At 42.0% G+C, this 19,202-nt stretch overlaps 1 protein-coding gene across 1 annotated transcript in view; it reads left to right on the top strand.

The window, feature by feature from the left end:
• The window catches only part of ZFC3H1 (zinc finger C3H1-type containing), a 220,457-nt gene that overhangs the window by 82,753 nt on the left and 118,502 nt on the right, over positions 1-19,202 (top strand). Inside the window, 3 exon segments of the mRNA XM_029597179.1 lie at positions 6,360-6,491; positions 6,668-7,219; positions 7,329-7,438. Coding sequence (XP_029453039.1) covers positions 6,360-6,491; positions 6,668-7,219; positions 7,329-7,438 — 794 coding nt within the window.

Raw genomic sequence — 19,202 nt, forward strand, 5'->3', positions numbered from 1 at the left:
GGTAATAGTGATCATAACATGATCAAATTTAAACTTATGAGAGCGGTATCCGGTGTGAGAGGAGGTGTGGACTTGTTCCTGCCTAGGAGGCTTTTCTCGACGCTAGCGAGTCTACAAAGAACAGATTCTAAGCCCCGGTAAGGAAGGGGGTGTGTCGTGACGTCACTTCCGGACGCTGCCGGGACTTCGCCCTTAAAATCTTGGCGTGCAGCGAGAGAGACAGAGCGGTATCTGGTGTGAGAGGAGGTGTGGACTTGTTCCTGCCTAGGAGGCTTTTCTCGACGCTAGCGAGTCTACAAAGAACAGATTCTAAGCCCCGGTAAGGAAGGGGGTGTGTCGTGACATCACTTCCGGACGCTGCCGGGACTTCGCCCTTAAAATCTTGGTGTGCAGCGGCGCGCAGTCGACGCCGGCGCGCTGCCTAAGCCGCGCGCGCGGCTTTGGTTGGCTCGAGAGATCCCTTCAACTTTGAAAATTTCTTGGAAGATTTGTTTTTTCTCCTCACTCCTCTACAGCATACGGCTCTCACTGGGAGATTGAACTGAGTTAGGAAGACGTCGGTAAGCAGAGCTCTTTTCTGGTTTATATTTGAACTGAATTCCTAAATGCCGCATACGAAAAGAAAAGGGAAGGAACCTCGACCCCAAGTTTACCTTCCCCAGTGCAAACTAAGATTAAGGAGTTCTACTCCGCGGTCGTTGATACCCCAGGAGCGTCGGTTGAGTTACGGGAACAGGAGCAATCTCCAGTACCTCTCGACGAAATATCTCTGAGCCCTGGGGCCCCTGTAACCCCCCCTCCTCCAATCCATATCAGACCAGCAGTGACTGTAGACCCCCTGAGACCTAAAGTGCCCCAGGAAGGGAATACGATCGAGGGAGCCACAGCTGGTTCGGGATATGGTCAATTTCAGGGCGAGGAAGTTTTGAGCGCCCTGAAAGAAATTAACATCCGGACAGTAAGTGGTTCTGGTATAACATTACCAGGAACCCCAGATGGGGGAAATATAACAGATAAAAAGAAATCGGGGGAGGTGTTTCAAAATGCTCCGTTTAACATTCCTGAGATTACTCTTTTGGAGAAGCCAGAAGTTGTTACTTTAGATACAATTTGGAATGCTGTTTCTGTATTTGAGAAGACTATAATTTCTTTAACACAAGCTTTTAAATGCTTTCAGGAACAATCTACTATAGTTAACCCAGTTGTGTTATCCAACTCTGTCAAAATTCAAGAGCTGGATTCTCAGATTGTTAAGATTAAAGAGGTTCAGGTAAACTTAATTCAGGAAGACTCTAGAACAGATAAGAGGTTAGAAAGACTGGAAAATAACCTTAGATATAACAATTTGAGAGTGATAAATTTCCCAAAATGTAAAATTATTTCTCCTAAAGATCAATTAAATAGATATATGAGAGAGGTGTTGCTATTTCCCCCTTCGGGCATTCCAAACACAATTAAAGTATATTTTATGCCTGACACTTCAAAGAGGCAAGAAGTGGAAGGGGTATCTGTAAGGGTTACAGATGTTCCTAGGAGTGATAGAATTTCTCGGTCACCCTTAGAAGATCTATCGGGGTTTCTAGAAACCTCACAAGAGGAACAGATAGAAAAAAGAGGTATATTACTTGTCTCATTTGCAACCCCAGTTGAAAGAGATAACGTATTGAGGAATTTTTTGAGAAATAGGGAAAAATTGTATTTGGGAGAAAAAATATGGGTATACCCAGATGTAGCTAGATCAACACAGATACGTAGAAAGAAATTTCTGAATTTATGTACTAGAGCACGTGCTCTTGGAGCACAAATCCTGATCAAGTTTCCCTGTAAATGTGTTATGACATTAGAGAATGAGCGTTATGTTTTCTTTGAACCGGAGTATTTGGAAAAATTCCTGATTTCCAAAGGAGGAACAGCTTGAATTTCTGTTAGTTAACAGGTAGAAGAATTATTCGACCACTTTCTGTTGTGTTTTCATAAAAATTGATTGGTAAAAAATTGCTCCATTTGATTACCTAAGTTCTAATCTCTCAGATTTCTTGGTAAAATAAGGTTATAGTTTATGTAATAGTTTTGGTTAAGTATTATTGCCTGTTTTTGTAAGGTTGATATGCTATAATCTATGGTAAGAATGGAATTCTTATTTGTAATTTTGAAATTCCAATAAAGAAATAATAAAAAAAACAAAACTTATAACTGGAAGGGGGACAATAAGTAAATCTGCAGCTCTAACACTAAACTTTCAAAAGGGAATCTTTGATAAAATGAGGAAAATAGTTAGAAAAAAACTGAAAGGTGCAGCTGCAAAGGTTAAGTGTTCAACAGGCATGGACATTGTTTAAAAATAAAATCCTAGAGGCGCAGTCCGTATGTATTCAACACATTAAGAAAGGTGGAAGGAAGGCAAAACTATTACCATCATGGTTAAAAGGTGAGGTGAAAGAGGCTATTTTAGCCAAAAAAATCCTTCAAAAATTGGAAGAAGGATCCATCTGAAGAAAATAGGAAAAAGAATAAGCATTGTCAAGCTAAGTGTAAAACATTGATAAGACAGGCGAAGAGAGAATTTGAAATGAAGTTGGCCATAGAGGCAAAAACTCATAATAAAAACTTTTTAAAATATATCCAGAAGGCTTTTGACAAAGTCCCACATGAGAGGCTTCTAAGAAAACTAAAAAGTCATAGGAAGTGATGTCCTTTTCTGGATTGCAAGCTGGTTAAAAGACAGGAAACAGAGTAGGATTAAATGGTCAGTTTTCACAGTGGAAAAAGGTAAACAGTGGAGTGCTTCAGGGATTTGTTCTTGGACTGATGCTTTTAATATATTTATAAATGATCTGGAAAGGGGTACGACGAGTGAGGTGATTAAATTTGCGGATGACACAAAATTATCCAGAGTAGTTAAATCTCAAGCGGCTTGTGATAAATTGCAGGAGGACCTTGTGAGATTGGAAGATTTGGCTTCAAAATGGCAGATGAATTTAATGAGGACAAGTGCAAAGTGATGCATTTTAGGGAAAAATAACCCTTACTGTAGTTATACAATGTTAGGTTCTGTCTTATGAGTTACCACCCAGGAATGAGATCTAGGTTTCATAGTGGATAATACATTGAAATTGTCAGCTCAGTGAGCTGTGAGGATCAAAAAAAGAAAACAATGTTAGGGATTATTAGGAAGGGAATGGCAAATAAAACAATGGATTTCATAATGCCTCTGTATCGCTCCATGGTGAGACCGCACCTTGAATACTGTGTACAATTCTGGTAGCCGCATCTCAAAAAAGATATAGTTGCACTGGAGAAAGTGCAGAGAAGGGCGACCAAGATATAAGGGGCATGGTACGGCTTCCCTATGAGGAAAGGCTAAGAAATTTAGGCTGTTCAGTTTGGAGAAGAGACGATGACCGGGGGAGGGGGAGATATGATAGAGGTCTACAAAATCACAAAAGGACTTGAACAAGTTATTTGAAATTGGTTATTTGTTCTCTCAGATAATAGGACTAGGGGGCAATCTATGAAGTTAGCAAGTAGCTCATTTAAAACAAATTGAAGAAAATTCTTTTTTACTAAGTGCATAGTTAAGCTCTGGAATTCATTGCTAGAGGGTGTGGTTATGGCAGTTAGTGTACTGGGTTTAAAAAGGTTTGGATAAGTTCTTAGAGGAGAAGTCTATAAACTATTAATCAAGAAGGAATAGTAGCTTGAGATCTATTTAATGTTTGGGTACTTGTCAGGTACTTGTCACTTGGATTGGCCACTGTTGGACACAGGACCCTTTTTCTGACCCAGTATGGCATATCTTATGTTCCTACCTCCTGCTGCTTGAAGGGGAACTCACTCAAATCATTCTGGTCTAGTGTAGCAGGAATAAAAGAAAGGAAATCAATAGGTAAATTTAAAATTTCTCCATATTGTGGAAAAGCCCTAAAGAAAAACTTTTTGGGATTCCACGGAAGGCCACAAACTTGACTTTGTATCTTTCTGCCAAACTCTGTGCAAAAGTAAAATTCATAATAACCAGTGATAGGCAGAATGCACTCAGTGACTTACTCTTTTACTCTACCTATCAGATTGCATGCGAACTGATGAAGCAGGTTACCATCAAAACCAGGAATCTAAATAAGCAAGCCTTTGTCAAAAATTTTAGTTCACATTTATCTATGATCTCTAGATAGGAATAATAAGCAATTAACAAATCAGTCAATATCCAATGCTCTATTTTAATATTCATTAAATTCCTGTAATTAATACCTATATATAAGTTCACATGTTGCCTACGTGATCTAATGGTCAAGTTAAGCAGTGAACAACTTACTTATTCCTATATAAGGTAAACTTTAGCATTTAATGAATATTTCCTAGCATGCAGTGTCTGTTATCTTTGGTTTTCTTGCCTTATGTGAATAAATTCGGAAGTTTCTTTTTCTAATTGCATATCCTGGGCCTCGTCAGCCACAGTGCATCAGCACAGATGGGATTCTAACCAGAGAAGCCATCTAGATGACTGGTGTATGTTTGCTTGCTCCTTAACTTAGTTTGTCACATATTCAGCCTTAAGCAGTTTCTGCTATTTGCCTAGCTCTACAGTGCAATCTCAGACTTTGGCTGTCTGCGTAACTAGCAAAGGAATTCAAGCTAGAATTCCTGAAATGTGCAATAATATGCATTAATATAATACAAGGTAATAACTATCCCTCCCTTCCCCTTCTGTCACAAGGGAAGGGATAATATCCTATACCATTGCCTTCAAACACCAAAAGAAATCCTCACAACCTGCCCCCTTGAAGGCGAGCAGCCCCTCCCCTACCCCAGCAAGCCAGGTCTTGTAGTTGTCCTGCAATGACATGTGGGAGAGGAGTGTGACCACTCAATATAGCCTGCAGCATTGTGGTGGGGAGATGAGATGGTAAACAGTCTCTATTCAAGAGGCAACTCACAGCTCCAGCTTGAGAATCTAAAGGTAGGCTGATTTGGCCTTATTGGGTTAAATGGGTTTCAGCTAGTAGATCACGAAGGTCTGACTCCCAACATGGATTTTGGTGTAATGAATACAACTAAAGAATAGCTAAAGGTTTAGAAAATAAGCTTCAGCGCTGAAAAGTATAAAGTCATTTTGAGGTTACTTTTTTAATTTTTTTAAAGAAGGGCAAGAAGTGGTAACTTGAGGCCATCTGAGAATTCCCAGATCTCTCTAAGGTAGCCAGTCAGTATAATAAAACAGGGAACATTTAATCATATGCTTGGTTACATAAATAGTGTCAGCAAGAAAAAGATGATGCCCTTGTGTAGGTCACTAATGAGACCCCACCTTGAGTCCTCTGTTCAGTTCTGGATGCCTTATCTCTGCCAAGGCTTTGAGAAGATGGAAACAGTTCAGAGAGGGGCTATATAAATAATACAGGGCCTGCAATACAAGTCCTAAAATGAAAGGTTTGAGACACGCGTCGTGTATTTGGAAGGTAACGAGGGGCTATGATAGACAGTCAGATATTTGATAGGCTTCAGTTAATCATGGGAAAGGTACATTTCCCAAGAGAATTTCCGAGGACTGTGGGTTGTGATATGAAGTTGGTGGGAGGGAGGGAGGAAGGTTCAGCAGAAGCGTACATAATCACCTCACTGTGGGAATAACCTATCAGGAGAGGTGGACCAGTACTGGGACAGAATTTAAGCACCCTTGGGACAGATGTAGAGGATGATGAACAGGCCTGCGAGGTGGCAGTTTTGCAAACAACTCTTCCTCAAGAACAGAGGCAAGGGGAAAAGTGATAAGGAAGACAAAGGGTGGCTAAAGGAAGCAGTGTGTAATAGTGGAGGCTATGGGGTAGCCGGTTGGAACCAATAGACCACAATTTTGCAGGATCCAAATGGGTTGCTAGTGGCTTTGGTCCATCCAGCAAGACTACTGGGATGTAGGAAGCCTGATGTATTTAGTTTTGGTAACTCTGTTATTACAGAACTTAGTAGTAAGAATAGGTGAAGAGGGATAGATTTTGAATGACGTATGAGGTCACAGCGCGGAAGATGACAAAAACTGACTTGGATAGGGAACAATTATTCTGCTAGTGGTCAAACTTTTGTGGCTTTCAGCCGGGATATAGGCTTAGTGTGGAATAACTAGACAGATTGATCTAGTTGGTCTTTTTCTGTCATCTGCTTTGTTACTCTGCCAGGTGTTGAAGGTAGCACTGCCAAAATGGGTTCTTTCTGGTGCATTGCATAACAGAATATCTATAATTGGAATGCTGCTGGTCCCTAGAATATAGTGAAGGCCCACTGTCTTGTTTTTAAATGTTACAAATATTCTCTGCTGAAAGTGTGAGAAACTAGGTGTTTGTTTATAAAATTCTTTTTTCCTACAGATACACAAAGTTCAGCAACGGGTTCTGGTGAAGAAATCCTTGGCATTAAAATATGGTGAAGAGCTTGCCCGAGCAAAAGCAGTGGCTAGCCAAGAAATTGGAAAACGAAAACGGGAACAAGACAACTTTGGAGTATGTCTGCAAGGGACTTCTACTGCACTTTGGTTTAATACTTGGGGTGTTTTTTCTAGTTTTAGTAAGAAATTGTGGATTTATAGTGCAAGCTTTTTCTTGTTTCTAGTTTCATTCAAGACTAGATATGGATTATAGCCTTTTTAATTAAATTTTTTTTTTTTTTTTTTTTGCAGCCAAACAAAATGTTCAAGCTGGAGAAGATTCCTTCAGCAAGTCCAAAAAAGCAATCTGCAGAATTGATTGCTTTGGAGAAGAAACGCTTACAACAGCTGGAGTCTGAGTATGCCCTGAAGATTAAGAAATTGAAGGAGGCACATGCTCTGAAAAGCAAAGAGCAGCCAAGCATTGTCCCAACCCTGGAAGAGGAACCTGAATATGTATTACCACAGCCTTCCCGCCATGACCTCACTCAAGACAAATTAACCTTGGATGCAGAGGAGAATGACATGGAGGAGGAAGTTCTGTCCGCGTCCAGCAGGGCACGAAGACGATCATTTCGAGAATCCAACTCTACTAAACCCAATCTTAAGCAGCCGGAAATGACGCCAAACAAAGAAGGGGTAGGCAAACCTGCCAAGAAGGCTGTGGAGGAACCCGAGCTGTTCTTGGGCTTGAATCTAGAGGAGCTGAGAAGGCTCCATTCTGAGGCTGGCGGCCTGGAAGAGTTGTTTTCAGAAAGCACTGCCTTACCCATGATGCCAAAGGACAAGTGGTGGTGTGGTCAGGTGATGACAATTATTTGTTGTTTTTTCCAACTATAATTCTTTTCTGCTATCCGGTACCTATGGTAGCTTATGTCCTGCCTCAAATACATATTTTCTTCTCATTTTTCAGGAAATTTCTATGGACATGGATTTTGTTACAGCACAAGTGAACCAAACGGAAATTAGACCATTTCCTTTTGGAGCATATCACAGTCCTCTTCTGGTTTTTAAATCATACAGGTAGGAAGAGCTAGAAGATGTGCTCTGTTTACTCACAGTATATGTGTGTTTGTGAATGAATGTGCTTCCTTAGATTACAACAATTGAAACAATTTTAAGAAAATTAATTTTTATTTAATGTTGTGACTGACTATGGAATGTCTTACAAGACATAGTTGTGGATGGATTTGTTCTTCCCAGTTGATTAAAAGTCTTATACCTCTGCTGCATATGGTCAGCATACCTCTGTTTGAAGTAGGTTTGGTAACCTCTTACAACCGGACAATGACAAGGAGCCAGTGTGAGTTCGTTAAGAGTTTAGTTTATGAATAGGGCAATGAGAGAGGATATGGATAGCGTAGTTTTGACAAAAGTGAATAGAAGGATGGCAGGCATGAAAGGCGAAGGAAGACCAGAATTGGTTGAAACGGTCTACCTGGTGTTAGAGGAAGAAGCAGAGAAAGGTAGCACATGTGCAGAGAAAAAGGATGGGGTCAAGGACTATACCCAAAATCATTGGCAAAGGCCAGAAAACACAAGCAGAGAATCAATAGTGAGAGCCGCAGGGAAATGGATGGAACTTGAGTGTACTTTGGTTTTAGATAGATTACGTATAAGAATATGGGATGTCAGCCAGGAGGAAACACAGACACACAGGAGAATAGCTCAGAGGAGACTAAAGGGCAGGAAAGAGGAAAGGATATTCCTCGTCGCCCACTAGACCAGTCCAGACTGATGGATTTTTCTCCCCCACCTGTAGATGGAGACAGAGAATCAAAGCTTCAGTGTTCAATGCTGTATTTAAAGAACTGTGCCACCTGCATCTTTCCAGTATTCTGTCTCCAGGAAGTGATAGCGATGTCTTATATGCAGCTGGCTGGTTTGATGGACAAATTGCTCCCTGAAGTGGGCAGGTCTCTTGGAGCTATCTTTCTGGTCGAGTAGGAATGAGCAGGGAGTCAGTGGCCCCCCTTGGTGCTCTTGTTCTTTACTAAGTGGGAGTTGAAGGCCAGTGGTGTTGGCTTCCCTCAACCTTCTACCTCTCCTCTCTCCCCCATGCTGCTGCTTGACTGGATTTTTCTCTGTTAGGGAAGTGAACCTTTTCTTGTTACCTATTTAACAGCTGAAAGAAGAAAAAAGAACAGAGGAGATATGGGGTGCAAATTCTAATTCTGCTATGGAGGGGCAGTCGGCATTTGAGCTCCAGTGGAGCACTCTGAGACAGAGGTCAGCAGTCCTCTGCAGTGTAGGGCATTGGACAAGACTCGAATTGGCAGGGAAGGGGAGAGAAAAAGCAGCTGTCTTGGGAGTAGTGCACAATTGCGTGGTTCTGTGATGGCTCCTGCTAAACATAGGAAAAAGTATCCCGCATGTCGGGGTAGGTGAGGAGTGTTCCAGATCTCTGGACTATGATATAAGGTATGTTGGGGAGTTTTTGTTGGGCAATTCCTGTTTGGTTGGGGAGATTGAAAAGTCTGGATTTAAAAAAAAAAAAAAGACAGTGGACTCTATATTGGGTCCCATCATGAACAACGACTGCATTGAGCCCTCCAGTTCTGGATGGAGAATGTGGTGAGGTCTTCCCCGATCCGCTGATCCTGGCCTCTTTTCAGGGGAGGTTGGTGTGCCACATAGAAAACGGGCCATAGCTCCAGAGGGCCATGATTTGGGGGGAGCCTTTTTCACTGGAATTCATGCTTTTAATGCATAAGGCTTTTTTGTTTAAAAGGGTTCTAAGATTGGTATTACTGTGGCTCCAGGAGGCTACTCAAGGGTCTTCCATAGTCCCTTCCTGCTCTAAACACTTTAGGTTGGAACCAGTCAGGGATTTAGATCTTGATTCTGTGGCTATGGAGAAGGATATGTTTGGAAGTATCTCCTGAGGACCTTCCAGAGGAGCCAGAGCCAAACCGGATGAGTTGGAGGAAGGGGGGAAATCCCCGTGCCTGAAGAGGATGACTCTAAGGTAGTCCTGCTCTTTCAAAGAGAGGAGCTTCCAGCCATCATAGCCCATTCTCTTGCAGAGCTGGGTATCAAGTACAAAAAGAACAGAGAAAAGTGGAACTGAATTAGGAGGGGGAGGATCCTCATTTTAGAGGGGCTCAGCAGGCCCACGAGATCCTTCTTTTAATATACAGCTAAAGCATTGGTTTCTGCAAGTGGGATATACAAGATCAGGACTGAAGGTGGACAGAGCTATGGAAAAGCTATATTCCCTGCCTGAGAAGGTCTTAGAACAATTAAGATTGCCTAAAGTAGCTATCTTAATGTCAGCTGTCACTAAGAGGATGATTGTCCTGGTTGAAGAGAGTACAGCTCTCAAGGATACCCAGGCAAATTGGGCTTTTGAGGTCACGGCTGTAACTCATTGGGCGGCAGTATGTTCTAGTGCAGGGGTCAGGAACCTTTTTGGCTGAGAGAGCCATAAACGCCACATATTTTAAAATGTAATTCCATGAGAGCCATACAATATGTTTAAAACTAAATACAAGTAAATGTGTGCATTTTATGTAAGATCACACTTTTAAAGTACAATAAGTCTCTGAAAATATTACACCAGGCCTTAAGACACCAATACATCTCCTATTAGGAAAACGGACCAAGTCAGGCTGCTATAGAGTCCTACACAGAAACTACACGCCAGCAGAAAACCTCACCTGAATCACCTGCTGTCCCTCACCTAACATAGAATAAAGAGACCAAAACGCATAACAAGAAGCATGCAGAAAAAACAGAATTGGAAACTGCAACAAGCCAGAGTCTCTGTATGCAGTGTAACAAAGGAAAAAAGAAACATCACCCATCCTTATAAAACAAATCAAGAAATATAAAATCATCAGCAGTAAAACTGTACTAACAAAAAGAACATATTTCGAAACAGCTGATGAGTGGAATATCCAATAATTAAAAACTCATATAAAACATTTCCAGATACCAACAAAATATTTCAAATTAGCAGACACAAAGATCCAGTAATGAAAAATAAGGATACAAAAATTTTTTTGCTCTGCATACCTGGGAACGTTTGATATCCAGGTGTCCTGAGATTGTTCTGAATTAGCAGGAGGTGGGGTGGTTTGCTTGGAACTTTCTCCTCTCTCAGTCACATACCAGCGCTCTCTCTCACACTGGCTCTCAATGACACACCTATACACACATGCTCTCAGTACTCACATATACACATGTTTTTTCTCTCTCATATAGGCTCTTAATTACACATTTACACACATGCTGTCTATCTTTTCACGCTTACACACACACACACGGGCTTTCAATCACATAAATACATGCTGTCTTTTTCTCTCACACACAGACTCTCATTCACATGCTTACAAACATGTCCTCTCTTTCTCTCATTTACACACAGGCTCTCAATCACATACTCACATGCTCCATCACCTAAACCAGCTCTCAATCACACACAGACACACATGGTCTCTCTCTCTCATTTACACACAGGCTCTCAATCACATACTCACATGCTCCCTCACCTAAATCAGCTCTCAATCACACACAGACACCCATGATCTCTCTCTTACTTATACACACAGGCTCTTAATCATACAAACACATGATTTCTCTCACACACAAAGGATCTCAATCATACACACATACTCTTTCACACAAACAGGTTTTCAATCACAAACTTACACATACAGGTTCCCAATGGTAAACTTACATTCATGCTCTCTCTCTCACAGGCAGGCTCTCAATCACAGACATACTCTCTTTCACATACATAGGCTCTCAATCATTCACATACATGCAATCTCTCACTCACACACACAGGATCTCAAACACACATGCTTGCTCGCTCATTCACACTCTCTCTCTCTCTCTCCCCCCCCCCCCCCCGGGAACTCGCAGCAGCAGCCGCCTCCCAACGCTAACCTCCTTCATTTTCAGCCCTCGCGGAGGCGAAGGCGGAGTCCCATCGGCCGCGGTTGAAACTCTTCATTTTCCTCCGAGCCGCGCTGCAGTCTTCTTCCCGTCGGACAAGCGTGGCCTCTTCTTCCCGCGCAGGCACCCCGATGCTCTCCACTTCCTCTTCCGGGCTGCGGGAAGAAGAGAGCACGCCGGTGCCGCTGACTCAGCGGCCCGGAAGAGGAAGTGGAGAGCATCGGGTGCCTGCGCTGGAAGACTCCCGCGCAGGCACCCGGATGACTCCAGTCGTGGCGTGCTCTCTTCTCCTCCCCCCCGCGGCCCAGAAGAGGAGGGGGGGGGAGAAGAGACCTGTGCTCTCTTCTCCTCTCTTCTCCTCCCCCCCCCCCCCCCGCGGCCCGGAAGAGGGGGGGGAGGAGTGGAGAGCATCGGGTGCCTGCGCGGGAAGAAGAGACCACAGGTCTCTTCTTCCCGCGCAGGCACCCGATGCTCCTCTTCCGGGCCGCGGGGGGGGAGGAGAAGAGAGCACGCCGGTGCCGCTGACTCCAGCTGTCCTGCCGCGTTCCGCCCGGGCTGACAGCATTTTAAGCCCGGGCGGCGGAGGACCGGGGAGCAGCTGGGTCAGCGGGGAACCGCGAAGTGTGGCGACACTTGTCTGCGAGCCAGATGCAGCCCTCAAAAGAGCCATATCTGGCTCGCGAGCCATGGGTTACCGACCCCTGTTCTAGTGTTATGGCATGAACTGGTTTGCCCTGGGTTGAGCAGCTACCGGTAGCCAGCTCTGATGCAGGTTTTTCTGAGCATGAGGTAGAGAGGCTGGAAGGTGCAGTTGCCTTTATTACTGATATCTTTTGACCTCAGCTTGAAGTGTGGTGTCTTCTGTGGCGGCTAGGCATTTTGATATGGCTGAGAAATGGGGTGGTGGACATTTGGTCTGTTGCAGCTCGCCAGTTTACCATTCACAGGAAAGTTCCTTTCTGGTGAGGACTTAAAGAAGCTGGTCAAGCATTTTAGGGAAATGCACAAGTTACTAAAGGATAAACTGAAAAATTAAAGGCTTTTTTTCAGTCTGCTTAAACTTAAGGAGTCTAGGGAAAACAGTTTTCTGCGAAGTCAGTCCTTTCATGGAGGTCGCAAATCAATGAGAGATTCTGTTCTTGGTAATTCAGAAGCGCTTAAAAGGTTGCAATGGGGAGAAGTGATGTCATTGACCAAGAAGGACGCTTGATCTAGAGCTCCCGTCCCTCTCAATTTCAATCCACCTTGCAACTCTGCATCCATTTTTGAATGAATGATTTTTCACCTCATATTGAGAGGATTCATTAAGAGGATGGCGGCTAATCGAAAAAATGGTGGGTCTGAAGCAATATTCATTCAGTAAGCATGCTGTGGAACTGGCTGAGGATGGCGATTCTGCCTTAAAAAACCGTGCAGAAGAAGCAGAATCTCAATTGTCAGCAACATGCCTGAGTACTGGGTCCAGTGACTTACCTTCCAGGGAGGAATTTTGGGAATGGTTCCAAAGCTTATGCAACAATATGAAGAGAGACAAACAGAAACTGTTGGCAATGATGGCTGACCTGAGAGAGGATATGGCCGCACTGGGCAATCGTGTTGATGAGTTGGACACGCGAGCCTGGCCAAGCCTTTGAAGTGCCTTGCTGAACAACAGAAAGAGATCTAGTTTGAGCAGGCACAATTGGCTGATAAATTGGAGGACCTGAAGAACAGGTCCAGGTGCTGCAATTTGTGGATTAGAAAGGCACCGGAGACCCCCGCCTATGAGGACTGTAGTCTGTGGTTATCTCCATATGCAAGTTTCTTTTACTGTCTCATGTTAATCGTGCCAAAGAGGAAGACCTGGTCAAAGCTGAGATTAAAGTGGAACGCGCTCATAGGGCTTTAGGACCCAAACCTGATGATAAAGCATGGGACATTACTTGTTTCCACAGCTTTATGATGGACCAGAACTGACTCCGCACATAAAAAACATGAGTGGATGTGGGAAGGAAATACAATTTCTATTTTTGCTGATTTTGGCCCTTGTTACTTTGCAAAAGCGTCATTGAGGGAAGTGACAGGCATGTTGAGAGCAGAACACATTAAGTACTGCTGGACCTTTCCATTTGGGCTGTTTTATGTGCTCATGCGGGTATGCCACAAGATTTTAAAACCATCAAGAAAGAAATATTCAAGGAGGCTGGCTTACCAATTAACTTCTCTGTTCCCGAAATGGTAAACAATACAACTAGCAAGGAGATGTTTCCAAGATGGCAATGGATTGGTAATGGAGGGAGGAGACTGAGGCGTCAGTCGAATGAGCAAAGCCTTCCACATGATCCTTGTTGAAGCATGACGGGTATTCATAAAAGTTTACTGGACCAGTATACTCGTGCATATTACTGAAACCTATTGCAGTATTATGTTTGGGATTTTTTTCTTCTCTTTCAGCCTTGTGTTGGCATCTACTGAAATTCACTATATAAGAAGGCACTTGTAATGTGGTCATATGTTTGTCATATTGGAGAGGGGCTTATTGAAGGTTCATGTTGGATTGGTAAACTCTCCCAGCATGAGGCAGTGGGATCTGCTTACAGTTAGCAAATCATGTGTGTGGGGGGTGGGATAATTCAGGAAATCTTAGTGGGAAAGGAAAATGGAGCTATAATGGGAGCAGTTCATTTTTAGTACTCTAGAGGAGTTTTATTTGGAAGTTACATTGAGCAAAGTGTCTGAGAGTGGGGGGGGGGATAGATGGAGAGGAAATTTCCATGTCATCTGTTCGTATTCTCTCTTACTATTGAGTCTCAACACTCCCAGAGAGCAGCTTCTATTTCAAGAACTGTCTCCATAGAGCCTCCATGGCAATGTTACAGGAAACTCATTTGAAAAAGAGATATAAGTACTTGATGGGAATTCCTTAATTAGATATTTTGCATCCAGTTCCAAAAAAGGGAAATATACTGGGGTTTGCATATTTCTCTCACAAACTTTGTACATGAGCTTTTATATCACTATGCAGACACTAAAGGCAGGTACCTGCTCTTGAAAGTTTCATCAGGAGGTGGATGAGACGATGGTGCAAGGAAGAGGGATTCAGGTTTGTTAGGAACTGGGAAACCTTTTGGGGAAGGGGGAGTCTTTTCCGAAGGAATGGGCTCCACCTTAACCAGGGTGGAACCAGACTGCTGGCGCTAACCTTTAAAAAGGAGATAGAGCAGCTTTTAAACTAGAACAAAGGGGAAAGCTGACAGTCGCTCAATAGCGCATGATTCAGAGAGAGGTATCTTCAAAGGATACATATGCATTAGAATTAGGGCATCCCGACAGTGAGGTTCCAATAATAAGAAAAATAGTTCAAGTGCCTGTAACTAAAAACTCACCTGAACTAAAAAATTCTAACTTATCTCTATCAGTTAAAAAGCAGAATGAAAATACAAACAAAAAACAAACTTTGATATGTTTGTATGCTAAAGCCAGAAGTCTAAGAAGTAAGATGGGAGAATTAGAATGTATAGCAGTGAATGATGACATAGACTTAATTGGCATCTCAGAGACATGGTGGAAGGAGGATAACCAATGGGACAGTGCTATACCGGGGTACAAATTATATCGCAATGACAGAGAGGAGCACCCGGGAGGCGGTGTGGCGCTTTATGTCCGGGATGGCATAGAGTCCAACAGGATAAACATCCTGCATGAGACTAAATACAAAATTGAATCTTTATGGGTAGAAATCCCTTGTGTGTCGGGGAAGACTATAGTGATAGGAGTATACTACCGTCCACCTGGTCAAGATGGTGAGACGGACAGTGAAATCTAAGAGAAATTAGGGAAGCTAACCAAATTGGTAGTGCAGTAATAATGGGAGACTTCAATTACCGTAAAAAAAGGGGGAAACTGATCTTTAATTCAAAATATTGCCTATAGTGACGGTGTCATCAAGCCAGACATTGTGATTCAAACCCAAATCCAACCGGACTTCTAATCATTCACCATCACTTGAAGAACTCTTTAATTATTTTTATATGAAAACGTTCATATAAAAATAATTAAAGAGTTCTTCAAGTGATGGTGAATGATTAGAAGTCCGGTTGGATTTGGGTTTGAATCACAATGTCTGGCTTGATGACACCGTCACTATAGGCAATATTTTGAATTAAAGATCAGTTCCCCCTTTTTTTTAACAGTTTTCCTATCGGGTTACTGTGTTGACTCTCCTTAATATAATTTTGTTAGACTTCAATTACCCCAATATTGACTGGGTAAATGTATCATCGGGACACGCTAGAGAGAGAACATTCCTGGATGGAATAAATGATAGCTTTATGGAGCAATTGGTTCAGGAGCCGATGAGAGAGGGAGCAATTTTAGATCTAATTCTCAGTGGAGCACAGGACTTGGTGAGAAAGGTAATGGTGGTGGGGCCGCTTGGCAATAGTGATCATAATATGATCAAATTTGGTTTAATGACTGGAAGAGGAACAGTATGCAAATCCACGGCTCTTGTGCTAAACTTTCAAAAGGGAAACTTTGATAAAATGAGAAAAATTGTTAGAAAAAAACTGAAAGGAGCAGCTACAAAAGTAAAAAATGTGCAAGAGGCGTGGTCATTGTTAAAAATACCATTCTAGATGCACAGTCTAGATGTATTCCACACATTAAGAAAGGTGGAAAGAAGGCAAAACGATTACCGGCATGGTTAAAAGGGGAGGTGAAAGAAGCTATTTTAGCCAAAAGATCTTCATTCAAAAATTGGAAGAAGGATCCAACAGAAGAAAATAGGATAATGCATAAACGTTGGCAAGTTAAATGTAAGACATTGATAAGACAGGCTAAGAGAGAATTTGAAAAGAAGTTGGCTGTAGAGGCAAAAACTCACAGTAAAAACTTTTTAAAATATATCCGAAGCAGAAAGCCTGTGAGGGAGTCAGTTGGACCGTTAGATGATCGAGGGGTTAAAGGGGCACTTAGAGAAGATTATATGATTTCTTTGCTTCAGTGTTTACTGAAGAGGATGTTGGGGAGGTACCCGTACTGGAGAAGGTTTTCATGGGCAATGATTCAGATGGACTGAATCAAATCACGGTGAACCTAGAAGATGTGGTAGGCCTGATTGACAAACTGAAAGTAGTAAATCACCTGGACCGGATGGTATACACCCTAGAGTTCTGAAGGAACTAAAAAATGAAATTTCAGACCTATTAGTAAAAATTTGTAACATATCATTAAAATCATCCATTGTACCTGAAGACTGGAGGATTGCTAATGTAACCCCAATATTTAAAAAGGGCTCCAGGGGCGATCCGGGAAACTACAGACCGGTTAGCCTGACTTCAGTGCCAGGAAAAATAGTGGAAAGTGTTCTAAACATCAAAATCACAGAACATATAGAAAGACATGGTTTAATGGAACAAAGTCAGCATGGCTTTACCCAAGGCAAGTCTTGCCTCACAAATCTGCTTCACATTTTTGAAGGAGTTGTTAAACATGTGAATAAAGGTGAACCGGTAGATGTAGTATACTTGGATTTTCAGAAGGCATTTGACAAAGTTCCTCATGAGAGGCTTCTAGGAAAAGTAAAAAGTCATGGGATAGGTGGTGGTGTCCTTTCGTGGATTGCAAACTGGCTAAATTTATTTGTAAACCGGGTTGATGTGATGCCTATCATGAAACTCGGTATAACAAAAACAATAAATAAATAAATAAATAAATAAAAGGCAGGAAACAGAGTAGGATTAAATGGACAATTTTCTCAGTGGAAGGGAGTGGGCAGTGGACGGGAGTGCCTCAGGAATCTGTAATGGGACCCTTCCTTTTCAATATATTTATAAATGATCTGGAAAGAAATACGACGAGTGAGGTAATCAAATTTGCAGATGATACAAAATTGTTCAGAGTAGTTAAATCACAAGCAGATTGTGATAAATTGCAGGAAGACCTTATGAGACTGGAAAATTGGGCATCAAAATGGCAGATGAAATTTAATGTGGGTAAGTGCAAGAAAAATAACCCATGCTATAGTTACAAAATGTTAGGTTCCATATTAGGTGCTACAACCCAAGAAAGAGATCTAGGCATCATAGTGGATAACACATTGAAATCGTCGGTTCAGTGTGCTGTGGCAGTCAAAAAAGCAAACAATGTTGGGAATTATTAGAAAGGGAATGGTGAATAAAACGGAAAATGTCATAATGCCTCTGTATCGCTCCATGGTGAGACCGCACCTTGAATACTGTGTACAATTCTGGTCGCCGCATCTCAAAAAAGATATAATTTCGATGGAGAAGGTACAGAGAAAGGCGACCACAATGATAAAGGGAATGGAACAGCTCCCCTATGAGGAAAGACTAAAGAGGGTAGGACTTTTCAGCTTGGAGAAGAGACTGTTGAGAAGGGATATGATAGAGGTGTTTAAAATCATGAGAGGTCTGGAACGGGTAGATGTGAATCTGTTATTTACTCTTTCGGATAGTAGAAAGACTAGGGGGCACTCCATGAAGTTAGCGTGTGGCACATTTAAAACTAATCGGAGAAAGTTCTTTTTTACTCAATGCACAAACTCGAATTTGTTGCCAGAGGATGTGGTTAGTGCAGTTAGTATAGCTGTGTTTAAAAAAGGATTGTATAAGTTCTTGGAGGAGAAGTCCATTACCCTGCTATTAATTAAGTTGACTTAGAAAATAGCCACTGTTATTACTAGCAACGGTAACATTGAATAGACTTAGTTTTTTGGGTACTTGCCAGGTTCTTATGGCCTGGATTGGCCACTGTTGGAAACAGGATGCTGGGCTTGATGAAACCTTGGTGTGACCCAGTATGGCATGTTCTTATGTTCTATTGTTAATATATATGCCCCCAGTCAAAACGAAGAATCCTTTAGAGTCCTTGGAACACTTATTGTGATCCTGTGCTGAGGGGATGTTCATTGTGGTGGGACTTTAATTCACCAGGGTACCCTTCATGGATAATTCCCACACTACTACTTAGGGATTGAAAGGAGTGAGGTTCCTGATTGAAAGATGGAGTTTGGTCGACATATGGTGTCAGTACCATCCATCCTCCAGAAATTATTCTTTTTTTTTTTCCTGCATCACATGGAATCCCATTCACATATTGACTGCTTTCTGACAGATAAAGGGATAATGAATAGGGTTTTGGACCATGCACAATGTGGCTTGATATACATCTCATTAACTATGACACAGGAAAGCGATACTGGGTATTAAATGATTATTAAGAGATTCATCTTTCTGTGACAGGTTGGCAGACAAGACTACGGGAGTATTTTCGAGTTAACAGCCAGGAGAATATTTCACCAGTAGTTGTGTGGGATTGTTCCAAAGCGATGATTCATGGAATGATTATCTCCCTTGCTGCTTATAAAAAAGAATGAAAAAGAGAAAATTTGAGAGGTATCTTGGAAAAAAAATTAGTCTTATCCAATATCCATAAATCTATTTAATCCCCATTGATACTTAAGAAATTAAACATTGCCCGGGATGAGCTCAGCTCGTTGGATCCTGAAGTCATTGCTCATCAGTCAGAATTGACCAGGCAAGCGCACTTTGAAGGCAGGAAGGTATTTAGCTTGCCGATTGAAATCCCTAATTACTCAGTCTTATTGCTAAGATTAAAATGCCCAGAGGTAATATTGCTTCAGCTTTGTCTATTAGACAGTTTTCGCAATTTTTCTCACAATTATATGGCAGAGATGATACCATTTCTGAGGAGGTCGTTGATAAATACTTAAACTCGTTATCTTTACCAATTTTGTCTCTGGATCAATAGCAGTACTTGGATAGTGCCATTAATACTGTGGAAATCCTGCAAGTTATTAAAGTAGTGAAAGTGGGCAAGTCTTCAGGACTAGATGGATTTACGGCTAGCTATTATAAACATT

Source organism: Rhinatrema bivittatum, chromosome 4 (genome assembly GCF_901001135.1).
Source record: "Rhinatrema bivittatum chromosome 4, aRhiBiv1.1, whole genome shotgun sequence".
In the NCBI taxonomy this organism is placed as follows: Eukaryota; Metazoa; Chordata; class Amphibia; order Gymnophiona; family Rhinatrematidae; genus Rhinatrema; species Rhinatrema bivittatum.